The following is a 27047-nucleotide window of genomic DNA, read 5'->3' as shown; positions in this document are numbered from 1 at the left end:
AGTGATGCATCATGTTTTTTTTTTACATTTTAATGACATAAGATGTGGTACTGTGACAATAACAAATCATTTACAACAGGGCTACAGCAATGATGCTAGGAATAAGATAGCTCTCACCATACTTTCTGTATTGCTGGCAAAAGTTGTGGATATACCTCTATGTGTGGGAGCGCTGGAGACAATGCTGCTCAAAAAAAAGAAACATGAGATCTACAACAGAGACGTGAAGATGGGAGAATCATTTTTAAATGGAGCAAAGCCACAGCCTAAATGAAAAAAAAGGATAAAATGGACAGTGGGTTCATGCAGGCACATAAATGTATTTTTACATTACCATGTAGGAAAATAGTGTCACCAACACAACTGTTACGCTGAAAGGACCTTTTCTGTTGAATAGATAGAGGTTAGGCTTCATTTCCTTTTCAGGGTAATACCAAAACATTTTAATGTATTAGCTACATAAACTACACCATCACTGGACTACACTTTACTCGCCCAACTCTGGGCCTTAGGGCGTATGCACCCTATGATCTATAGCACACACAAAGCCAACAGTAGGAGATTATATTGACACTAGGGTGTTAAAACACAAGCTTGGCATTTCATTTGCGTGACTGCTTGGTCCTGTGTGATCGGTCCGCCTGACTTGCCACAGGTTTAGACTGGCTTGACAACAATGGCATGAAGATTACAGAAACAACACTGGTATGAAAAGAAAAGGCGACGCCATTTAAAGCACATTACAGAATTGAAGCTACAGCCACAATAAAGCCAGTTAAAAAAGGAAACAGCAGAGGTAGATGCACAATAAATAGGAATGACAATATAGGTGCATAAAGCCATGTGAAAACGATGTGGTTGCAGTAAACGGGGCTATTACAAAAAGAATGACATGTGAAAGGAACTAGCAAATGTTCTTAAAACAGTGGCACTGCTGTGTGTGAGCACATAATCAGTAGCTGCTGTGGTTAGTGTAGTGGTTCCAAGCTCATAAGTGAACACTTTCAATTTGAAAACAATGGCAACCTTGCGATTTAAACAAGAATTCAAGAAATGTACTGTGCGTTACTTGCAGTCAGAAGCGTCTCGACTGTCCGTTTTACTGACGATTTGTGTTCCTCCACTTAAACAGCCTGCAGAAACCTCACCACACTGCATGTATTTTTTTTTTTCTTTCTAACATGACTTTATAATCACGGAAATATTTGCTCTTTTATGCCAAAACAGTTCCATTGAAGCTTCTTCGCATGGCATTTCACAATTGATTCCTTTTTGCATTTAGAATGCTCTGGTGCATCCTAGTCACCTGTTTTTATGATTTCTTTTAAAAAGTTTGAGCATTAAAACATCGAAAAGACAAAGAAAAGAAAAAAAGCTAAATATTCCTAAGACATTCACATCAACTGAGGTAAAAAAAAAAAAAGGTGGAGTGTTAAAGACAGTACGTGCTGAAAGGTGATGGAAAGCCGTTTGTAATTAAGACCTTTGCGGGACCTGCTTCTGTGTTTTATCACCTGCGATGTAGAGTCTCCAGATGGACCACAAAAGGCAAGAGACAGGCAGGGAAGTGTGACTAACATAATTCACAGGTGGGAAGCAGCAATAAAATGCCAGGATTTAGTAGTTACATTAGAGTTCCTGGTGCTCTTTTCTTTTTCCAATGGTTTTGGAATGTCATTTGAAGTTTTTTTCAATTACTGCACAGTTTCATACTTACGGAGGAAAAAGTAGTTTCTATCTACACACTGCACAAATCGTAAGTAATGCCATTAAATACAAGACGCTGTGTTAAAGTCATGACAGGAAAAAACAGGAGTGCATATGCTGCTCAATGTGCTCAATGTGATTTATAATGTTTGTTAATTCAGCATGTCGCTAGAAATAAGCTATAACCTGCAGGAGGCAAACCTGCTGTAGGACAGACGTAAGTAGCTTCTGACAATCACATTGTTGGTTTGGACTCTTCACACACATTAAAAGGCAAAAAGGAACAAATCAACACTGGTATTATTCTCTAGGTGCAACTGAAGCAAAGTCAATATCAAAAATAAATCAAAACCAAAAGGAGTGTGAGCCATACAGCATTCAAAATTTTAAAAAAACAACGGCTTCATGGAAACTGGGGAGATTTGTTGTCACTCATGACAGTTTTACCATCAGTCACATCTTTACAACATTGAGACACTGAATTAAGGATGGAATGGCAGACATTGTTTCACTGGGAGGTGAACATTGAAATGGGGAGTTGAATAAGTGGATTCAGTAAAGCTTTCCACTGCCAAAACGAAGGAAACGTCAACATTGTTTGTACTGTTCAACTTATCCAGTATTAACATTTGCCTGGTTGATCTCTTCAGAGGAAAAATACACCCAATGTTCCAAATGATTGAGTACCATTTACTGTTTGGGTTCCTTTGTTTTGGCAGTTAGCTGCAGACGGCAGAAAAGGATAAAACACTGCAGTTTGTTGTCAGGATTAAGCCGAGTTGCAAAGTGTGAGAGCTGGTCAGTTCTTCAGCACAGCGTCGTACGTCTGGTAGACGTACTGAGAAACCTCGGGGGCCCGACACTTGAGAGACAGCTGTGTGGAAACGGAGAGGGAACACACAGTTACAATGGGAGACACCTTTTACTCACACATACAACCAAGATGCTGTTTTAACCCTCCCGTTGTCCTCGGGTCAAATTTGTCCCGTTTTTAAGAAGTTTCCATATCAGAAATTTGGGTTTCTTTCAACCAAACTGTCAAAAAAACTAACGTGGATGGTTCCATACAACCATTACTCTTCACAGGTAAAATAAAGGATCAGTTCACTACTTTTATTGAATTTAGGTGTTTTATTTAATTTTATAGCATTTGAAAAAAAATAAAAAGTGACAAAAGAACGTTGGAAAAAAAGTAACAAAAATGTTGGAAAAAGCTTGAAAAATGCGGGGGGGGAAAAAATCGACAATAACATTTAAAAAAAGCTGGAAAAAAGAAAAGAAAAAAAAACGTCGGAAATAGTGACAAAAGACCTGGGGAAAAAATCGACAAAAACATCAAACAGTGACGTGTCGAAAAAGAACAACAAAAGGTTGAAAAAAAGTTTTCATTTAAAATTTTGACCCAGAATAAACAAAAAGTTGCTGGTCGACGGGAAGACAACACAAGGGTTAAGAGCCTAATCAAACTAGTCTTTAAACAGCTCCCTGTACAGTTGAGCAATGCAGGATTAGAACAGGGGTAAACGGCAATGATCGACTGTAGTTTGTAGTCAGTGCCTTTCTCAAGAGAACTCATGGGTCATTAGGGCTGCCCAACACAATTTGAACTACCATTCAAAAGTCAATATTTGATCCAAAAATGATCTATCCAAATTCAAAGTTTGCAGCAGGATATGTCTTTTACTCCAGGGCAATAAATGCAAGAAATGACCAAAGAAAAGCCCATACTATTGTTTAGACTTTTGGTCAAATACAATTAAAATCAATCCCTAAAGATTTCAAGACCTTGAAGTTCTTCTTTTAATTTTATGTTCTATGTCTTTCTGACCGACTGACCTGCATTGGAGTTCCAAAAGTAAACCTTGAAGATGTCACCTGGACTTTTTCCACCGATAATGTGCAAACAACTGGACGTTAGACAAACACATTTAGCACAGCCGAAGGCCCAAAAGTAAAAGCTGAGTGCAAATGGTTGAATACTCTACCGTGTAGTTGGGGTTGCCAGGCTGAATGCGGAGCTCAGCCAAGATCCAGATGCCGTTGGTTAGCTTGAGGGACTGGTAGAGCATATCCTGGCCTTCTACGTTTCTCTTGGCAATGGTGAAGATGTTGTTATTCTGCAGCTTCCCTGATACTGTGTCTGCAAGACCAGAACCAAGGTCAAGTAATTAACACCTGAATTACCGAACAAAGAGAAACCACATGAAACACACACACACACACACACACACACACACACACACACACACACACACACACAAGAGGCTGTAATCACTAAAGGCACTAACACTAATGTACACACACGAGCTAATGCACACTCTACTACTGGCAAAAGGGTTATCAGGGAATTTTAACTCAGGGAGTTAATTAGCTCTAAGAGGATTTCAATTAACTATGACTGGAAACCCTTTAGATTGCAGTAAACCTGGCGAGGTATTCTACAACACCGGGCCTGCTAAGAACAACCACCATGGGTTGTTAGCCGTCCTGCTGCCAGGATAATAGTGGCTCAATTATGGGCGAGTTGTAAGTGTCCTACAGAGGAAATGTCCCAAGATAGGCATGTGGGAGGAGAAAGAAAACACAGAGAGAAGAGTGAGGTCTTTTGGATGAGTTGTAGCTGGCAAAACAGCTGGGACACGTGACATTTCTTTTTTTTTCATTTCATGTTTATTTGAACAGGGACAGATACTGCTACATAGACATGTGTGCAACAAATCTCCAATGTGTACCGCATCACAGCATTTATAGCTATTGCTGGCGTCCAATGCCCGTCCCTGGAACTTAAAGTGACACTGCGGTAGAACTGCAAAAAGATCTAAGCTCTAGGCTTTATAGTAGATGGTAGCATATAGGCGCCGATTTATGTTTTCCTCCGTGGGTGCTCACGGGTGAATGCCCTTTAAAAAAAAAGTAGTCCAAAAATGTTTGCATTTCAGAACCTTAGGAAATGGACAGCGGCCGACACGAACACACGCCTATTAACTCTATAATAAAGACGTAAAGTAGGCTTTCAACTCAGGACAGCGCCACTTCTCACAAATACAGATAGGATTGGAGATGAAAAGTTTACTCTGCACTGGTTGTGGATGTCGATGATGCACTTGCTGCATTAGGTTTGGCTTTTTTTTAAATAACAAATCTGTCCATTCTGTCCATCTGGAAATTATTTAGGCCAGAACTAAGTGTTGAGATTGTGCTTGTATGAAGCTTCACTGCAGCAATGAAAAAGTTAGAAATGTTATAAATTCATTTAAACAGAAAGTAACAACCACTCCTATGTGAGCAGTGAAGGCACTATATTTCCTATGGAAAAGTATTTTTTCTACCAATTTGTATTAGTTTTAACAGAGAAAAAAAACAACAACTGATGAGTCTCTAATTGCATTGAATTAAAGTACAGGTCCTCATAATATGGAGAAGATCAACTTTCAACAACTGATCAACTCTACTTATCCCCCAGAGATATTTTGTAATCTGTTTTGAAAGAACCAGACGTTAGAAACATTGCTGTGCAACTGAAGACGACTGTATTCACAAGCATGCCTACCTGCGTTTAGGTGGCATTCCTTTATCTGGTATTGTAGCTCATTTTCATTGGGGATGTCTTTCCAGGTAGCCAGGAACACCTGTCGCTCTGAAGAAGGGGGGGGGATCAAAACGTATATCAACACAAGTGATGTGGAAGCTGAGAGTTGATTTCCTCACAGAGAAACACTACACATTATTGAATTGTTGATACATATGGAAGTAAATATAGGCCAGTCTTTTAGCATATCATGTATGCAGCGGTGGAAGAAGTATTCAGATCCTTTACTTAAGTAAAAGTACTAATACCACACTGTAAAAATACTCTGTTACAAGTAAAAGTCCTGCATTGAAAATGTTACTTAAGTAAAGAGTATGCAAGTATCATCAGGAAAATGTACTTAAAAGTATTAAAAGTAAAAGTAGTTAATGCAGAAAAATCCTCACATTTTACGATCCAAACAGTTGTGTGTTTAATCGGCTCATCATTTCAGCTGGACTTGGCCGTTATATTGTTGGGTAGTTTAATTCATAATAAAGCATCATATTTTATTAACGACATGTGTTTTGTATGCAAAAAATCTTAATGTGTAAAGTAACTGAAGCTGTCAGGTGAATGTAGTGGAGTAAAAAGTACAATATTTCTCTCTGAAATGTAGCGGAGTAGAAGTAGAAAGTGGCATGAAAAGAAAAGACTCAAGTAAAGTCCAAGTAGTTCAAATTTGTACTTAAGTACAGCACTTGAGTAAATGTACTTAGTTACATTCCACCACTGCATGTATGTAGCCATCAAGTGCACATTAAAGACTCTTTTTACAGAGCTCTTGTTCTAAAATAGGCCAGAGGTCTTATATATATATATATATATATATATATATATTCTATTTAGGATGGATTGTTTAATCTTGGTATAACCAGATGTTCAAGTTTCAATTACATTATCTTAAATTTTAGTGTCTGAATTTGATTTTTTTTTTGAGCCATTTGAATATAGTTTTTGGGTCACTTGGATTTATCTCTGAAATATGACCATCCCAAATATATAGATTTTTGAAATTGCACAACTTAAAATTGAGTGTTTTAAATTTTAAAGAGGATAATTTACACCACATCAACTCAGACAGATGGTTTTTCAATATTTCAGGACTGTAAATTCAGTGTATTTGATTTTCAACATTAATGATTCAGCAGAAATTCACCTACATAATTAGATTTTAAGTTGCTCAAATCTCTGTTTTCATAAATATAGCTCTTAAAGCCATCATGAATATGTCAGTGTCTTAAACTCTGCAAGTCTGCACAACCATTTCACATCCAATGTGAGTATAACTATAAATAAACATTTCCCCGAGTAATGTTTTATCCCTGTTTTAAAGATTGTGGGAGATATTGTTTGTGGTGTGAAGAGAGATGTGATGATGTTTTATAAAGCTGTGCGTCACAATCATACCCATTTTTCCATCTTCAACAAAGAATATGTTGAGAGGGATGAGTACGCTGAAGTAGAAGACATCGATGCTGTTCTTCACAGCCACCTGAGCACGAGGAAACAAAAGAGGACGTGGGTTTGGGGTTAGATAACTTGGCTTTAACAAGAAATGTTCCAACGCTCCTTCTGCTCGTCATGCTTGTTCTCTACGGCTGAGATGAGCTGGGGTTTAAATTATCGTCATATTACTTCATGTGACAACAGAAACTACATAACATGCTCTGAAAAACATTGCAGAAAGACACAAGACACAAAAAGAACAAGTAATGGTCAGCCGCAGACACTGTTTAAAGGCGGACTTGATTAGTCGATTCATCGTTAAGTTATCAACTATTAAATTAATCGCCAACTGTTTTGATAATCAGTTAATGGCTTCGTTAGTTGCAGCCTTAGTCTCTACCTTTTTAAATGTGTTGCACTGCTGTTCAAATGTCTGGTGAGTGAGTGCTTCTGTACCTGCAGATTATTGAGTGGGTCCATCTTCATGACTGGCCCAATGGTGTTGATAGGCAGAGACACCTCGATAGTCTGGCTGGGCATCAGCGGAGTGTGAACGGGCAGAGGACTGGTAGGGATCATCCCAAAACTACATGTAGGAAACAAACGAAAATCAAACATGGGTGGCATTCAGTACATGTATTCAGCTATAATACTGTATGTACACTCAGTTGCCAATTCATGAGGTACACCTTGCTTAAAGTCTAATAAAGCAGCTCTACTGTTTCAGAGAGATGTTGATTGATGGTAGTTACAGTATATTGTTACCCTGCACGGTAGCTGGATTCTCGCGGTATCACGAGATCACGCAAGAAATACATCATGTCAGGCACCAACCTAACGCGTTTGTGTCTGAACTAACGGCTTAATAAACCAATCAGCGTCCAGTGAGGAGCTACTGACAGCTACGGGCGTGGTTAAGGTGTGGGTGACGGCCGCGACTGGTCGTGGTAGCAAACTCAATCCTTTTTGGGTACCGACCGAATTTTGTCGGTACTACCGAGGACTGATTCACGTTAAATCAAACGGTGCCAAATTCCGGTACCTGAGGCCACGTAAGCGCAAGCTTATCTGTCCTTCCTGCATGTGTGACAGAGAGCAGGGCTCAGCTCTGACACATACGCAGAGTTGTGGACGGAGCGAAATTACGTCACCTCGGCAGTTTGTTTAAGTCACAGTGAGTCACGGCAATGCCGGTGAAGCGGTTGAAAGTGCGGTTACACTTTTCAAAGCTTCACACAGACACTGTTTGCTGCAATGTCATATAATGGCGGGCCAAAAGAGGTCGCAGTGGAATTAACGTTACACTTCCTTTGAGACAGGCAGGCACACCAGTGTTTTCTATGCCCTGGTGACTGACTGACAGGCTGGAGGTTGTAAAGCAAGGCAACTTTATTTCTACAGCACATTTCAGCAACAAGGCAATTCAAAGAGCTTAACATAAGAAGAGATAGAAAATAAAAACAAAAAATAGAATAAGATACAACTACAAGAATAAAAGTTACAGTGCAGTGTAAGAATGCATAATTATTTGATTTGATAGGTTGTAGTACGGGTTTGGGAGGGGAGAGGGAGGCGTTTTTTTTTTTGTGTGTAAACTGTAAATAGGATAAACAGGTTTGCAATTATTTTTATAAATGACATACATTTTTTGTTATTACAGAGGGAAAAAAAGGTACCGTTAGGCACCGGAACCGAATTTCAGGTACCGGTAGAAATGTGAATAGTACCCAACCCTACTGTTGGTTCAAAACAACAATGGCAGACGTGAAAGACAGATGGTTCATCCAATCACCTGCCAGGTATTTTTTTGAAAGTGCCTGCCCTTTTCCAAACAGTTTCCAATTGTCCAATTGTCAGATGGTTCTGTGCAACAAACCATTTGGCGCGTTAGATTAGTTATAATGTAGTCTAACCCGAGTTTTTCTGTGCGTCATCTCACTGACCTGTTCTTGTTGAACTGGACAGCGAAGTCGGTCATGTGTTGCAGGGCCTTGTTGGTGAAGGTCATGTCCATGTACATGTGGCCCTGGCGGCGAGAGAAGGTTCCAGAGATCTCCAGTCCCTTGGCTTTCACTGCAGGCAGCCACACCTGGGACAACAGTACCAGTGTAATCAATTCTACAGATAGCATATAAACTGCAGCTCAAAAGTTTGTAATCTCCAGCAACATGTTGCTTAAGCAAAGCTCTTCTTCAAACTTCACAATAGAAACAAAAGGTTAGCACCGTTGGGCTTCAATAATGATCGAGGGTCACTTATGCTTTTCTGGACTGGAAAACTAATTCAACATCCAAATTCCAACAGTGTTCTCCCATCATGCAACACTGTGGGGACATCCACTAAATGGAAGTTTCAACCATTTTTATTCTTCTTCTTTTTGGGGCCCAAACTATTTCAAGTGTAAATAATACATTTAGTGTCTGAATTATAATGTTTTTATCTCTGTTATAATAGTTATTATTGAAGGAAAGAAGAAAACCATCAATATAACAGATGATTCATAACTTTTGAACGGTAGTGTATTTATTATACTTTTAAACCACATGTAACGCTGCCCGACTGTGAAAGGTCTCACATTACTTTGTAGCTTTGTAATTTATTGCGAGCAATGCATCTGTAACAGACTGAATGTGTGCTATTATATTATTCAAGTGAATTCTGAAGATGTGTGAACTCACGGCTTTTGGGGCAATATAGCCTCCAGTGGTGTTGGCCATGCCTGTGGAAAGCTCAAACAAGTCGCTAAGGCCACTGCTGACAGCTTGAGGAGCTGGTGTAGGTGACGGAGCAAAAGTACTGGGGACAGATGAGGGGATGAAGTTCTGTCCCACCTAAAGCAATCACAACAAAAAACACACACACAACACACAATCTAAGTTACCAAAATTGTAGTATGCATCACTGGCAACTTGACAATTTGCTATATTAAACCTACAAAGAGAAGCACACAGACAATCTTAAGTCATGCCAAAAGGAAGAAACAATAATTTAAAAAAAACTACAGCAAGCGTAAGCCAAAGCTCTTATGACAGAGTGTGAAAGTGTGAAATGTGAGGTAAATTTCAAGGAGCCTACATTTGGTTTGTGTGTTTTAGCCCATTAATTACAAAGCTACAATGAAAATAATGACCACTGTCCTAATCATACGATTGTTTTACATTTTTGAGGGTTATAACTGCAAACTTTTCAGATCAGTTTACAAAAATAACAACAATAAAAGCTGACCTGAAGTTCACTGGGATGGATTATTTCACTCAAGTAATTTTGCAGTGAAGAATGTAACTCAATAGGCAGAAAGAAAACTACTAAACTACTGTAGTTTAGAAAGTCGTCAGCATGTAAGTATACATAGAAAGAAGTAAATTGCATGGATGGGAAAAAACATCATGCAAGCAACTCTGTTACAGCTGAGTGACAGGTTTGTTCATTCATTCAGATGTAACTAGAATTACCACCTGGCAGTTGTACGCCTCCACCAACCAGTCAAGCTGCAGTTTACGTCCATGTCTGGCCAGACTCATAATAATATATGTAGTGAAGACTTTGAAGGATTTTAATAAAAGGTATTAAGCGTATTTCTGGCAAAACATGGATGCTTCACACAAGGGATGTTAATAATTTAACCATTAATTGACAGTAAGAATTTTGACTGATTAATACAATCAGTTGAACAAACGAGCCTTGTGGAAGGATGAACTGGGACTCAGTTGCCTGCTGTCGGTTAACGGTTAATAATCCGTTAACGAGAGTCGGCTATCGCTCAGAATAAAAATCAAAATTAGCATCCCTACTTCAAACACATCTTCAACCTGGCAGCACAGGAGATCTATACGATCACCACAGTTTCAAGGTGGAAACCCAAGATTAGTGTCACTGATTCAGTATCCGAACAAATGTGAAATATGCTCGCAATCTCCACTCCAATAACCCATGTAAATGGCGAATAATGGCTAAAAAAAAATGCCAGATCATAATGATGTCAGAGTGAAGTTGACCTTTGGCCTTTTGGGAATAAATGTCACTTCATCATCTTATCCTATTAGACATCTGTGTGAAATGTTGTCATAATTAGCGTATGAATTCTTTAGTTATGGCGTAAAAATGTGATATTTGAGGTCACAGTGAGCTTTACCTTTGACCTACTAAATCTAATCATCATCCTTGAGTCCAAGAGGAAGTTTGTGCAAAATGTGTCTCCAGGGGTTCCTGAGATATCGCGATCACGGGCATAACCCGAAAACAAAATAAAAAAGTTTGTATTGATATCTGAGTGAGAACTGTCAATCATCGATTGTAGCAGGTTTATTGATGGCTTATTGAAGGCATGTCCACACCAAAATGAGTGCATTTTTTTCAGGACAGAAAATGGGCTAAAACATGCAAAACATCAGCGTGGTCTTCTAACCGAAAATATATAAAGTGTGGGAGACAGAGAAGCCAAGTTAAAAAAAAAAAAAACTTGGTGAAAAGTTGAAGAAGTTGGTGTGAGAGTGTGGTGGGTTAAATTCAGCGAGCATGCAGACAGGCAGACTGCCAAACAGAAGGGCTTGACTTACTGCTGGACTTCCCCCAACACCGCCGCCCAGGTCTCCCCCCAGCTACAGGAGAGAAGAGAGGCCCCCAAAGACAGCATCCAAACATCACACACAAACCAAACACACAAACAAAGACAGAGACAGAGACTTTCTTAGCAACCGCAGCCCATCAAGAGGAACCCCTTACTTTCTGGGAAAATAGCAACTCGGCATGGTATGTTAGACATTAAAACAAGACTTCAAAATGTGCCAGAAGGTTACGAAGGAGTCCAGTTATTCCAGCAGCTTAAAGAAGTGGAAAAGTGACCATCAACAGAGGAAAAATACAAGGTTTAATGTAGCTTTGTTGGAAAAACAATCATGTTCATTACATGTTAATGTACCTAATGTATTCAGGATTTTAAAACATTTCAAAAATATTTGAGAGGTATATTTTTAGTTTACAGAGCTAAAATCATTGAGCAATTTTAATTACAAGCATACTTACATGAACATTATAACCCTGAGTACATCGTTTCAGTAAAATTTCATTTGAAAATAAGATATTGACTGTTATAAGATTAAAAGTCTTGAGCGATGAGTACATGCAAGCCAAAACTTTGGCATAAACCGCTTTCTAAAAATATAAATATATAAAATATATTAATATATAAATATAAAACAATGCATTTAATTACGGCTGCAGAGATTCTGTGGTGTAAGCGGATGTAATCAACCTATCAATGTGTGTGTGTGTGTGTGTGTGTGTGAGAGAGTGTGCGTGTGCGTGTGCGTGTGTGCGTGTGCGTGTGTACAAGCTCACCAAACTGTCCAGGCCTCCTCCCAGAAGGTCCACTGCCCCCATCTGCATGGAGGAGACCTGGGGCACATTGACTGGAGGGCCCAGGTCCAGGTTCAGCAGGTCACCCAGCAGGTCACCCTGGCTGGGGATCACATGTGGCTGGTCCATGGCAGCTGCTGGCCCGCTGCTCACTGGGCTCTCACCTGTATCAATGCTATCACAGGAGAAAACAGTAGTACTGTTAAGGGTTTGAGATTAACTGGTATGGCTAAAAAAAGGCACAAATACTTCCAAAAATGTGGGTTTAATATTATGAAGATCTTAAGGGATACAACTTTAAAGTGTCTATTTGATGGTGTCTTTAAAGACACGTTCAAACCGAGGCCAGGAACACCATTCTGCAAAGCACTGCAGGTTGTTCTCATGTTGTTTGGTACATTTTGTCCCCTTGTGCTACATCGTTGTGCTCCCGTTGGATTGGTTTGCCCTCTTATGCCCCATAATGCGCAAAAACAGAAATTTTTAATATATTCAATATATGTGTTCTTTTATTCGAAAGTCATTTTTGGCCTTTTTCTTTTTTTAATTATTATTAAACAAGACGAGACAAGCCAAGTTCAGTCAGACTGTGGACATTCACTGACTAAGTGAAACCTATTATCCACAATTTCCTGTCAGTAAACAGCACTGGATCTTTTTAAATACCAGTGAGATACTGTATGTGTTCAGGGTGTTGGGCAATTCCCTGTTCTCTAGAACATTTTGTAAAACATAAAATGTACTGTGAAATACGGACTGGAGTGTTCTGAGTCTACATATATTGTATGGTAGACTACATTCCCAACTTGATGCTACAGCTAATGATTTTAGGCCATGCAACAGTGCTCAAGAGCCTAAAAATGACACAGAGATCTAAACTGGTGTTTGGGCACATATACAGCATGTTTGTCTTTGTGTTGCCTTCTCAACTGTCACATACATGACATATTTGTTTAGTAATATAGCTGCATGACGATGTTTACGAATAATGAGAAGGCTGATGAGCAAAAATGCCTTTATACTGACCTGCTGTGCTGCACAGGAAGGTGTTTCCGGTGGATTCCGTGACTGCCCTCGACGAAGGCGCTGGGAGGTTTGTGATAGACAGAGGCCAGGGAGCCAATGTGGCAGATGAGCTCGTCCAGTAGGGTGGGCTCAATCAGGTCTGTCTCCTCTGAGATCAGGGGCTTTTCTGACAACACCACCTCCTTGGCAGTCACAGGGTCGGTGGACAACAGGCGCCAGTAAATGTAGCCCCTGTCACGCAGGTCAGGGTTGTCAGAGTCCTGCAGAGGAGCAGAGAGAGAAACACACGTGCTGTAAACTACATTTACTTTACTCATTTATTTAGCTTAGTAATTAGATCTTACAGGTGGACTAGCTGTTACAATAGTAGTAGTCGGGATCAACGGAAGTGCATTTTCAGGATAAAGCCTGACATCCGGCGGCATGTCAGGCTCTGTCCCTCACCTTCCGCTCTCTGCGTGTTGCCGTTCGCAAACTCTGTTCGCTACGGAAAACAACAACAAACTTCGAGCTAGCCGGCTGAAAATGGCAAGTTTGAAATAAAATGTGGATTGTGCAACGAGGCAGGCCTGTTTGGTTCTTTCAGTAAGTGATTGAATTTGGGGTGACAGTAGCTCAGTCAGTAGGGAGTTAGGTTGGGAACCGGAGGGCGCTGGTTCAAGTCCCCATACGGACCAAAGTATGGTGGTGGTGGACTGGTTACTGGAGAGATGCCAATTCACCTCCTGGGCTCTAGAGCAAGGCACTGAACCCCCAAATGCTTGGGGCACCTGTCCATCGACATCTCTCCATTAGTGCATGTATAGGTACTGAGCATGTGTGTGTAATGTGTATTCTACCAACAGAGTGAAAACATTGTAATATCCCTTGCGGGATTAATAAAGTATAAATTATTATTATTTAAGATTTACAAAGAAAATGTTTACGCTCTCTAACTGGGAGGTTTTGGGACCGACTGGTGGGATCATTGTCGATAAAGTACACACACTGGTAAGAGCAAATGATGTTTAACCATGTATCCAGCTAATTTAATAGCTCACCTTACTGTATTGTGTGAACAGTTAACTTCATTTAATATTTTATTTGGCGTTTTCTTTTGCAGGATGCAAATGTTCCACCAAAACAAGTTCCTTCCCGACTCTGTTTTGCAGAGCCAGCGTCGCTGCATCCGGATTAGGGCCGCCTAAGACGTTTGTGATTGGTTTAAAGAAATGCAAACAACCCAGAGCAGAAAAGAAAACATGCAACATTATCCAGCAGTAAATAAATAAATCATACACTCACCTGAGTGGCCAGGCTGAGGACCTGCTGTACCAACTCCTGAGTCTCTGACGGCTTCTTAAGGAACAGCTTGACAATGGCAGTCAGAAGAGTGAGCTGGACCTGTAAATCAATTATATATATATTACTATTATATTTTTTATTTTATATTCTGGCACATTTTTATTATAATATTAAATCAGTTATATTACTATATTTTCAGTGTTACAATGCCTCCAAAAGTCCATTTCTTGAATTTTTTTAATTGCTGGTAAAATGAATGGACCCACCTGGGTGCTCTCATCGTGGAAGCCCTCGAGGAAGCTCTCCAGCAACTCGTCAGCGTTGTCGATCCTCTCGGCGTACTCGCCAACAATCCAGATCATGGCAGCACGGGCATCGGGCTCATCCAGAGAGTCCAGATTCTCACACAGTGTGGCAATGATGCTTTCATACCTGAAGAACACAACAGTATCTCAACGGTCAGAATGAAACTTTACTGCAGGCATATAGAGGTCAGCATCTTTATGAGTGCTGTAAATCTGATTGCTGGTCAAAAAACATAGACTGTGTATAAAAAAAAAAAAAAATAGATGGATGGTTCCTCCCACTGTACAAAAGTGAAGCCAAAATATCCCGGATACGGGCGCCACCATCTTGTAATTTTGGAGCCAGAGACGCGGATGAGCCGCGCTATCGAGGTCCCGCCCATACATCCGCCCGACCAATCTCACGAGTCAATCTCAGCTGTCAATTATGACGTTTTACACCGTTTTTATTGTATCAAATAACTAAATAAAACTAAACTTATCAAAAAAAAATGAACACTTGAACAAACAGAGTGATCAGAAAAACTTAAAATGACAGAAACATCTTAGGGGAAAAAATGATTTGAGGTGTACAGGGTTCAGTGGGAGACATACTTGTTGGGGTACTTGCGGAAGATGTCCCTGATGACCACAATAGCCTCCTGAACCACGTAGTTGACCTTGGTCTGGATCAGGTCCAGCAGGGTGCTGACACAGCGCTCAGCTGATTGCTGAAGGGGGAACAGGACAGTAAAAGTTCATCACGACTCATAACATGACTTGTCATTGCAATTTGTTTGCTGTGGCTCGAAGTATTGCTACACGCAGAAGAGATTGGAGAAGGAATCAGTCAACTAAAGTGGGTTATGAAAGTTCAAGCTACAATCCATAACATCAAACTTACAGTAGGGCTGCAACTAACGATTCATTTCATTGTCGATTCATCTGTCGATTCATTTCTGGATTAATCGATTAGTTGTTTGGTCTATAAAATGTCCCAAAGCTCAAGATGACGTGCTCACATGTCTTGTTTTGTCCACAACTCAAAAGATATTCAGTTTACTATCACAGAGAAGTGAAGAAACTAGAAAATATTCACTTTTAAGGAGCTGGAATAAAAAAAAATGACCCAAACCAATTAACCGATTATCAAAATAGTTGCCAATTAATTTAATAGTTGACAACTAATCGATTAGTCTCTGCAGCTCTAAACTAAAGCTAAAATGTTATGTAAAAAAGTCTAGATGCTCTAAATCTGCACTACAAACGTCACAACCGGATAAATGTAATATGATCAGAGGGCACTGGCACTATCAATCAGGACAGAGGAGACAAAACTTATTAATATTTCTGAATAGCAGAGTACGGATGACTGGAGTGTTTTTCTTGCCTTGTCGCGAGAATGTACAGTACAGACAAGCGCTAACCATGATTGATTCATTGTAGCTTTAAAGCCATAATTTATGTTTTTCAATTGCGACCCCAAAACGACAGGTAGAATCAACTCTTCAACAACCACACGGCGAAGAGACAGGCAAAGCTCTCGCCATCGAGGAGACACATAAATCATTCACTGAGTTATGAATTACTTATTCTTTTACTCTCTGATTAGTGAGTGAGCTACTTCACCTGTATTCTGATATTACTACTATCACAATGAAGTACTATGCATTTCTTACCTCCACTTTGATGGCGCAGCGTCCGATGGCTCGTACAGCCTTGCGCACAAAGTCAACATCCACCTCGGTGGCGTATTCCTTCAGTTCAGCCAGCACCTATGAGAGAGAAAGAAAGAACGGCAGTGAAATGTACCGCATGTGTACACAATACAATGCCACACACACATATTTAACAGCTTTTTTCCCCCAGTTGTGATTCAATTTATTTGATTTTGTTCCAGTTTGATGTTTTTATTAAAACTACACTCAATCTTCTATTAACAATGGACATGATTTGAACAAAAAAAGGTTAAAGCTATAGTGTGTAGTTTCTGTCGCCCCCATGAGGTATTCTAAGTAATGACAACAAAACTGTTGGCGCGTCCACATGATACAAGGCTTCAGTGATCGCACCACACCCCTCCTCCACGCAGTTGCTAGTAGCCAAGGAGGACACGGAGGATTAAAAAAACACATGATGGACTCTTCAGAAGAGGTAATTATCTTTACTCGAGTTTCTGCGCGGGGAAGTCACCAGACGCCCCAATCTTCTGAACATAGTCATACTGAGAAATACAGAGAGAGTTGTGTGGAGCTGACAGTCTTAATTAGCTATGCAGCAACTCATTTGGTAATGGCTTGAATGTAACGGACGTTCATTAATATCAAAAAGTTACGCACTAAAGCTTTAATATATTTATGTAGTTTACTTCAATTCCGTACACGTAGTGGAATGTATACAAAAGGCACAATGATGAAAATCCCATATTGGTTCTTTTGAGCCCTAAAAGACCAAATACCATCTTGAAATTCATTATATTTCACTCCCTCCAATCATGTAGACATAACATTACATTTGCTACTATAAAACATAATTGTTAAAGAGAGCAAACCCTTATGTAGCAAAAGTATCCTCCCAACAAAGTCCCTATGTAGTTGTTTCCTATATTGGTACCTGGGCAATGTTGGCCTGAGAGGCCAAGCGGATCATGATGTCCAGTTTCTCCAGTTTCACATAGATAGGGTCGTTGTACTTGACAAAGAACACCTTGATCTCCTGCTTCAGGATCTCAGGCCTGCACACAATGCAACACATTACACATCAGACAGTGGGAAGACCTGATCCGAAAGAAACATGTCATAGAGGAAGCCCGAATATATGACAATGTTTTGTCTGTCAAAATTACATCTGAAAAAAAAAAAAATCATTTTCTATTCAAAGACGAGACGCTTACACACATTTACAACAGCAGATGTTCCCTTTGAGTGGAGCACTACTGGCTCATACTGTAGGTTGTATTATGGGTTGTTTGTAGCCCTCATGCTGCTAGGCTAGCAACGCTTCAACTGCTGAGAGTCTAGATAGCCCAGTTACACTAAAATAATATTATGTTAGAAAGCAGTGAGCCCAAAACAACAGCCTGAACATGCTAACAGTCAGAGAAAATCGTTCCGAAGACCAACAGCTTCCAGAAGCTTGACAGGAGTGTGTGAGTATTTGACAGAAATTTTTTTAAAGAAATGCCGATTAGCAGAGCTTTTATTCAGCTGTAGGACCAGGAAATCCCCACACAGCTGAATCCACTGGTTAATGATTTTTTTATGAATCATCTTTAATGAATTTTTAAGATAGCAACACAGTATATCATGGGCAGCAGCAGCAACATGGAGTCGACTGCAGCAGAGAAAACAACCCAGCTTCTGCGGTTTGTGACCACGCACCTTTTCTGGACAATGAGGTTGATGTTCCTCAGAGCCACGTACTGGACCTCAGGCTCTCCGGAGAGTAAGGTGACCAGCGGCGGGGATAACTTCTTCAGCAAGGTGTTGTAGTAGTCTGAGTCCTTGGGCAACAGCTCCAAGAACTTCATCAGCACCTTGACAGCTGACAGCACCACTGCGGAGTTGGCGTGAGACAGCCGGGGAGTGACGCGCTCACAGATGCTTTTAAAGGGAGGGAGGAAAGAGAAGGTGAGAGTCAGTAAGGGACGTGGAGGGTAACAATCTGAATCTGAAGTACGAGTGTCATCGTTTAAAAAGAGAAAGTGGTGTAGGGTGTGTATTGGTCTTATGTCTGCTCTTAGTTTTACATTTCATCATTCTTCTTTAGTAGGGATGTAACGATACACCTATCTCACGATTCAATATGATTCACGATCTGAAGTTCACGATACGATTTTTTTCAACAGAATGAAATGACTGAAAAATATTCCTTTATTTATATAAACTGTGCAAAACAGCAGATGTGTCCTTTAATCAAAAACAAATGAAATAATATTTTATCTTATATAACAAAAAATGAATAAAAAATTAAAGAAAGGCTTGTTTATTGCTGAGGCCATATGGTTACATTTAAATGATGTATTTAAAATGTCAAAACAATAAGTTATAAGAACAATTATTATTACCAGTAATTTGCTGTTAAACGACAAAAAGAAGAAACACTAGATGGCAGAAGGGTATTTTACAACAACAACTGAACGCAACACAAGTCCCGTCTCTGTTGTTTACAGCGGCAGTGTCCACGCTGTCTCAAAGCTAGTCACAAGCGAGTCTCCTCTGTGTCTTTAGCTGCAGACTGTTGTAACGTTACTTCCCGGTGTTGGAAACCTTTCCAGTGAAATACAGTCACACTTTACACCATTTAGCTGTCAGCATTTTAACCGTGTTGAAGCCAGCTAATGTTACTAACCTGCTGTGTAATGTTAGCTAGCGTCATGCCCTGGGCTGTTTAAAAATTGCATTGCGGTTCATTTTTTATCTAAACCGGTTGTAATCTTTACACATTTAAATCAATTTTTAACCGATTCACGATGCATCGTTACATCCCTATTCTTTAGTATCAGAAATGAACTAGTAAACTACAACATGTAAAATATTTTCCCTTTTAAATACTTAATAGCCTATGTTCATTTTTGAGGGACTCCCGGAGTTTAGGGGTTGACCATGAACCACAACGTCCATGTTTGGAGTCTGGCTGGAGACTTCAGTCGCATCTCTCGCTCCCTCATTTCCTTTCATCTCTCTACTGACACTATCTAATGAAGGCATAACATGTGTATGGTGTATGTTTGGTTTTGTGAAGTTTAAATAAAAAAAGAGTAAAAAAAAAAAATTTAAAAAAAATTAAAAGTCAATAGTCGATATGACGGCCAATCGGCACAAGCCTACATTCCATACTTAAGTAGGAGCGATTGCTACCTTTGGGCCTCGCGCTCATCCTTGGGGTTGTAGTTGGACAAGCAGTCCAGGATGAAGATCTGTCCCCACTCCGTGCACTCGTTGAGGGCCGTCAGCAGCTTGTTGATGTTCTGTGGATTGAGGTCCAGGAGGTTGCTGTTGGGGTGAGACTCGCTGATCTCAGACAGGGCAGCGACTGCGTTGGCCACAACCTAAAGGACGGAGGTGTTTAGTGATAACTCTGTAGCTATTATGCTATTTGGACTCATCAACAACTTCACTGTATATCAACATTTCTTTAAAGTGACTATATGTAACTTTTACATTTTTCTGAAGCTCTGTCATTTTTCATACAATAGAATGACCTGTAACAGCAAACGAGACTAACAAAAGAACGCCGTTTTTATATAGTTTTTAGTAAGGCCTCCTCCCGGGTTTCATTTTTCTCGCGGAGTCACAGAATGATTTGCGGCAGGTAGACGGCGCTACAGTAACATAATTTTTACAGTAACATATTTGAATGTTATTTTAGAAGTTCTCTCTTATAGTTATGGCTAATACTGGGGCAGGACCATCACAGAAAAGAAGGAAATTAAATGAAGAACTAAAAGCTAAAAGGGAAAGGGAAAGACAAATGGCAATAACGCAAGTCACACTCAATCGGGCTATCAACAGATGGAGACAATACCCGGTTTAGCTCACCATACATCCAAAGTAGGCTAAGTTACCGTATGCAACACTGGAAATGCAACGATGCATCTGTAACTTATTCTTTTATTGTAAATGAATGATTTTCTGTCTGAGCAAAACATTCATCGCAACTGTATGACCTCCCTGTAACGCTTACTCAGTGGGGTAATACAGCTCCATAAAGAAAAGACCTTTACGACAGCAGGTTTGGTAAAAACACTACCACTTTTGTCCAAAGCGGCAGCTAGAATCAACACAAACTGAAAGTTACATATAGCCACTTTAAGGGTTACTGCTCATCACTATAATCACAATAAAACTTAGGCAAACTCTAACAGTAGAAACATTTCCTACATCACAATTAAAAATGGAGTTATGAAAGTTGAAGCTACAATCCATAACATCAAACTTTTTTCACAGTCGATTAATCTGTTGATTTTCTTGATTAATCAATTAGTTGTTATGTCTATAAAATGTCAGAAAATCAATGTTTTCCAAAGCCCAAGACAACGTCCTCAAATGTCTTGTTTTGTCCACAACTCAAATATATTCAGTTTACTGTCACAGAGGAGAGAAGAAACTAGTAAATATTCACATTTCAGAAGCTGGAATCAGAGAATTTAAAAAAAAAAATTTCATAAAAAATGACTCAAACTGATTAATTGATTATCTAAGTAGTTGCCGATTCATTAATTAGTTGACAACTAATCGATTCATCTTTGCAGCTCTACAATTAATGCAGCTTTAGAGAAACAACGTGGGCAGATTTGCTATTATTGTTTATCACTGTTAACTCAGATCACACTTTTAAAATGTTGCAATTGCTTTTTGCTTGATTCCAACTTAAGCTCGGTGCAGACCGCATTGGGTAAAACATGTATCCAGCTATTGATGTATACTGTAATGTACTGTGAACCTAGATTTTACCACCTGCCTCTGTTGCATGTACATTTTACTTGGGGGAAAAAACAGAGTGGGTATCGGGAAACAACGGATACCCGCAGAAAATGCACACAAGCTGTTCCTCTGGGTTGTGTTGGACATTGAACAACAGATATACATGACATACATTTTTATCAAACTTGGTCGGTCCATGGCTGTTTGTGCATGAAGTCAAAACGTACGAAAACAAGACTCAGGTTGAAAAGAACCAACACCCTACCATGGGATTGGAGTCAGCAATGAGATCTCTCAGGGAGTCCAGGAATCCCTGGTCCTCCACCATCTGGGCGTTGATGTCATGAAGTTTAGCCACACAAACAGCCGCCGTCTTCCTGACGTATGGGTCCTCATCCTTCAGGCACTTCCTCAGCGGCTCACACAGGTACTCTGTGATCTTGTCCACCCGGATGCAGCCCATGGTACGGACGGCCAGAGCCCGGATCAGAGGGTTGGGGTCCTCACAGTCCTGGAGGAGACAAGAAAGGCAGTTGTGAGGGAAATTCCATAACTTTCTATGACTAAGTCAGAGCAAATCTAAGACCTTAAATGTATCCTTTTGTGTATGTATTACAAACTTCCAGCTGATTAACATCTGATAGCAGTACCCAACATGGTTTTCACAGAGGACGGCCAATTACTTCATATCCTATGGTCCTGTGATAAGGTCCAGGAATTTTGGACGGGGATACATGATGACCTATGTCGGATTGCAGGGACCCAGGTTCTGATAGATGGGTCAATCCTAAGGGGGATGGATAAGACGCTGGGTCCAGACTAGTTTAATGATAGCCTGGAATATTGTTACTGTGCCGGGGGGGAAGTTTGGGGTCCCCTGCTGGAGCTGCTACCCCCGCGACCCGTTACCGGATAAGCGGAAGAAGATGGATGGATGGATGGATGGATGGATGCCGGGGGGGTATGTTGTATGTTGGGGTATGAGAAGCTGGAACCACTGATTTTATTGTCATTTTTACTTAAAGAAATAATTGAAACTTTCTGCTAATCCACATATTGGCTTATCTTTGCAGCTCTGATGACTCTTTTCTGTGGGAACCCTGTGATGGGAAACTGTGGGAGTCACAGTCACGTCCACACTACAGCAGCTAAATATGAAAATCCATCTTTTCGTTACCCAAAAACTGAGCTTTTCAAAAACGCTGTCCAGAATGGATAGATCTAAAAAGGCTGCTTTCTCATCTGAGTGTGGACAGGGAAAAAACAAACAGCATTTTTTATTTAGATGTATCTGCCTAAGTGCACAGTACAGTATATGTAGTCATAGTTTCAGATACCTTGGCAGTATATTACCAAGTTGGAAAATGTTGAAAAAAAAACAAATCAAGTTCATTCAGGGCCTTGCCTTGACGAAGCTGTTGACGGCCATGATGGCCATGTCAGGCTGGCTCTTGGCGTAGTTCATTAAGTAGAGGTAGACCAACTTCTTCAGCTCCAGGTTGTCGGTCTGCATGCAGTTCACCACATCTGGGAACAAAGAACTGATAGCAAAGCAAGAGGACTCCGTCAGTTTACAGTATGAGGCTTCAAGGCTGTTTCTTTCATCTTATGTTTAAATCGTGAGCAATGTGATAAACAAGTCACCCTAAAGGCATAAACTCTCTCAGATGTGTTTCGGACGATCTGAAAGCTCAACCTTCCTCATTTGTGTTACTTTACAAAACAGTGTTCAGACTTGTTGCCCAGATGGGCAAAAGGTGGGAAAATGTGCAGAGCTCCAAGTGCTCCTCGAACAGTTTTCTCCACGTTCCTTACATTCCTACATCCACCACCGTCTGTGTTTTCATCCCTTCTCACTTTTAGGAACCGTGTGATGCTTTGGCACAAGGTTCTTCCTTGCGTTTCCACCGTATTGACTAATTTGCTTGACCAATTACAACTGAATGCGCTGTCGGCAAGCCATGAGAGTTATTGGACCTTGTATTTAGTATCACTTCCTATCACTTACAGTTCCTGCAGTGCAAAAGGGCAAATTGAGGGTTAAAGCAGTCGGCCCTCCACCTGTGGAACTGAATCGACAGATACTCACACAGTGATACAAGACGATACGATACAAGACAGTGAAGAATTATAAGCAGATGTCAGTTGTCAGTTACCACGATAATACCACTTGAGTATAGGGCTGCAACTAACGATTATTTTTAATGTCGATTAATCTGTCGATTATTTTCACGATTAATCGATTAGTTGTTTGGTCTATAAAATGTCAGAAAACCGGTTAATCGATTATCAAAATAGTTTAAATTATCGTCAAATATTTTGATTTTTTTAAATAGTTGATAACTAATCAATTAATATTTGCAGCTCTATATAAGTATGTGATGAACACACTTGAGCAATTGTAGTCTGGCCTCCCTTTATTTGCTGGACAAACCCGGTTGATAGTTGACATAAATCCAGACAGTTCTATAAGAGTTTAGATTTAAATAAGTACCTGACATCTTTGCCAACTGTCATGGCAGCGATGACCTTCTTTACTGCCTCTCTTCTCTTCTCCTTCTTCTCATTGTTCAGCTCTGCCTTCAGTTCGAAGATCTCCCCTGTTCGATGAATCACAGTGAGTGTTGGCAGCTGCACAGTTTGAATTTACTGCCAGACACAGTTCAGCACCACCTCCTTCCTTACTCACCTTTTTTGTTTGTTGTGAAATATTTGGAGTCCGTCATGACTGTTGTCCTTTAAGTCTGTACAGAAGAAACACACTGCATCATGTCATTAGCAAAAACTGCATCAATGATACCCTTTAAGCGCCCACAGTTTCCCTTTCCACATACAATAAGTTTAATAATTCAACGTCCATTTGTTTTTACTGTCTCTTCCACCCTGATCTGGTTTGTGATTATGTGTGACAATATTTCCAGGAAGTTCAGTCATTTTGTTTATCTGTGCTGCCTACAATGTTATCTGATTTGGCTTACATTTTTATATGATCTCTAATTAAGAAAGTAAATTTGTCCCCAGGGCGATGCAACTCTACAATGCCTCACTAAAGGGACGAGGAGAGATAGACTTCTCTGCATAGTCTGTCTGCCTCTCCACCACTTCCACTACCTCCTATAACAGTTATGTACTGACTGTCCACTGGCCCACTATTTACTGTTTACACCGTTTACTGGCTATATTAGCCCATGTGCACAACCCCTCCCTCCCTCCTTCCTTCCTCCAGCATGAACTGAAGTCTAACTTAATACTTGAACAACGGCTGTAACTCTATTACTTCAAACCTCTAATATTGACTGTTGATTTGTATATCTACTTTATTCCCTTATAATGCCCATATTTAATGCTGTCTTTTTTTAAACTTTATCCTTGCACTGCTATAGTTTTGATTACTTTGTCTACATCATTCTCTTATATTGTCCATATTTAATGCTGGTCTCTAGATTTTATTCTTGCACTATTGGACTTATTTGCACTATCACCATGACACCCACTCTCATAGAGAACCTTACCATGCATACTGAAGGGTCAGTCCCTGCCCTGTCACTGCAAGCGTCTCATGCTTATACATCCCTTAGTACATTCATGTGGATTTGTTATTTAATATCTTTTCTTTTATTGTCCATATTATTCATGTGGATTTGTTATTTTATCATCCTGTTTATGATGTATGTGTATGTTGTGTGTGATGTCTTTAAGCTACTGGGACCTTGAATTTCCCCCTTGGGGATCAATAAAGTATCTATCTATCTATCTATCTATCTATCTATTAGTATACAGATTCAAATTGGATTGAGGCTGGATTTGTGGAAGAACCTAACTAGCCTGCACAGAGCCCTGACCTCAGCCCCATCCAAGGCCTTTCCACCCAACATCAGTTCCTGACCTCACTAACGCTGTTGAAGCTGAGTGGGAGCAATTAATCCCCAGCAGGTTCCACAATATTGTGAAAATCCTTCCCAAAGGAGTGGAGGCTGTTATTATAGCAGCACATAAATCAGAATACATTATTGATCCCTTCAGGGAAATTGTTAAGTTGCAGTTGCTCACAGTCAGATTTAGGATTTTTTTTTCAAGCACTATTAAGTACAATTCTGAGGTACTTGTACTTTACTTGAGTATTTCCATTTTATGGAAATACTATATTATACCATATTACCACATTAGTTACTACTTACTTTGCAGATTCAGGTGATTAATGGAAATACAAATCGATCAATAGATAGTGACACCAGCTGCAACATTAGTGATGCTTACATATTAAATCATCAATAATTACAATCCAGTGATATATACATTCTCCTGAAATATGCCATTCTGCATAGTGAGTACTTTTACTTATGTATTAATCAAATCCATTCCTTTGTTAAATGATTACAGTTAACCAAATAGCCATTAGCTTGGGCATTTTCGATAATGCGCTGGGCGTCATAACGTTTGACCTATAGAAATATGGTTTGACCCATAAGAAAATATGGTTTGACCAATAGAATATGGTTTGACCCTTAATACATCCATGGGTTTGACCGTGGGTGTGTTATATTACCGGGTTTGAGACATATAATATGGTTTGACCCCCCTCAAACGTTCAAATTAACTCGAACCACAGCAGTTTTGCTAACGTTAGCTTGCTGCATGCTAACGTTAACGTAAATGCACCAGTTTAACTGATCAGTGCTAACGCTAACGTTACCTCCGGACTAGCGATGCTAACTACTTAACAACGACAAACTAACGTTACAAACCCAATCAGCTGTGTTGTAACCAGCGTTTTCAGCCAGTCTTGTAGTGCTATAACATTAAATCTGACATCAAAACAGAAGAGTGATCAGCGGCCCAGTTTCCATTGCTGCTGACAGGGAGCTATGTTAACGTAATGTGAAGAGCTGCCCAGCTAACTGCTCGCCACGAAACCACATACAAATAGCAACACCGTTACAGAAACGTTAAACTGTGGAATATTTCAGATACCTGGTTAAGTGTATATCAGCGAGGGAATGTTACGGAAGGTGCAAGACGCAGGTTGGTCCCTTGCCTGGTTGCAGGAAGATGGAGAATCGGGATTGTGGTGGTACATTCGTTGTCATCGGAAACTAGACAACTTCCCTCTTGAGTTGATAGCATACCAAGGAAAATAGAAGTCATTTTCAAAACATACGTCATTGATGCCAAGCCTGTAGCATTCTACATGTTTTTAATTGTAATAGAGCATATTTGTTTTCAATAACTACCCGAAAATCAAACTGTTAATGCTATTTAATAATATTCAGGAGGACTAATATAATGTTTCCTATTATCAGGAGGTGGGGCTAATCGCCAGATTGTATTGGCCTCTATGAATCTGCGACCTCTATCACTTAGATACATAGATATAAATATATTCATTGAGGCAAATAAAATCTGGATTTACCGGTACTTTTTTTTAATGTTGACCAATAACAAGGAAAACAAGCACGCACATTTAGCTAAAAAATAAATAAAAAAATAAAAAAACATCAGTCAACATCACTTAATGTGTTTTATTTTGTGAAAATGTTTCACTTCAAGGTGAAACAACATAGATATGACGTGTTATGTAGTGGGACTTGCCATGACTGTCCCATGAACTTAAACAGAACTGGCACCAAAGTCTGGCACCAATGCAAAATTCTAATCACGTATGACATTTCCTTCTTTTTTAGGTTCCTTGAAATATAACAGGATTTGTTGTGCCACAGACAGATTCTACCGACCCAATGCTTAATAGACGGCTACTCTATATGGTTAGGCCTGCGATATATACGCGCAGTGGTCACATCACACGCAGCTAGGTCACCAGGGGCAATGACACCACCCATAATCGACTGAATTTGGATGATGTGGGCAGATCAATCAGTTCAATTGCCATTTACGTCCACACAATTACATAAATCAGTGTACAGGAAGAGCTATATCTATATTGAGATTTGA

The 27047-nt window shown here is 39.9% G+C and overlaps 1 protein-coding gene across 5 annotated transcripts; it reads right to left on the bottom strand.

The window, feature by feature from the left end:
* Positions 1-16: 16 nt before the first annotated feature.
* Positions 17-26211, bottom strand: ap2b1 (adaptor related protein complex 2 subunit beta 1). Of its 5 annotated transcripts, none has more exons than XR_004899222.1 (22): positions 26070-26211; positions 23788-23842; positions 23593-23698; positions 22504-22639; positions 21364-21609; positions 19533-19723; positions 18054-18275; positions 17287-17407; positions 16353-16448; positions 15289-15404; positions 14656-14821; positions 14390-14488; positions 13106-13365; positions 12062-12254; positions 11281-11322; positions 9403-9555; positions 8668-8813; positions 7181-7310; positions 6686-6770; positions 5258-5344; positions 3693-4242; positions 17-2581 (listed from the first exon to the last, which is right to left on the bottom strand). XR_004899222.1 is itself a non-coding variant. In XM_031307996.2 (22 exons), exons 2-22 carry the CDS (start codon positions 23822-23824, stop codon positions 2507-2509), a joined length of 2862 nt encoding a protein of 953 aa, XP_031163856.1. In that variant the 5' UTR covers positions 23825-23842; positions 26070-26211; the 3' UTR covers positions 17-2506. The 5 variants fall into 5 exon arrangements, 4 of the variants coding, with proteins under 4 accessions (XP_031163856.1, XP_031163857.1, XP_031163858.1 ...); XM_031307996.2 differs by having other exon boundaries at positions 3693-3847; XM_031307997.2 differs by having other exon boundaries at positions 3693-3847; positions 23788-23860; positions 26070-26192.
* Positions 26212-27047: the final 836 nt, after the last annotated feature.

The sequence above is a fragment of the Sander lucioperca genome, chromosome 13 (assembly GCF_008315115.2).
Source record: "Sander lucioperca isolate FBNREF2018 chromosome 13, SLUC_FBN_1.2, whole genome shotgun sequence".
NCBI lineage: Eukaryota > Metazoa > Chordata > Actinopteri > Perciformes > Percidae > Sander > Sander lucioperca.
The sequence above is the reverse complement of the archived record's forward strand: the minus strand, read 5'-3'. Positions and strand labels throughout refer to the sequence as shown.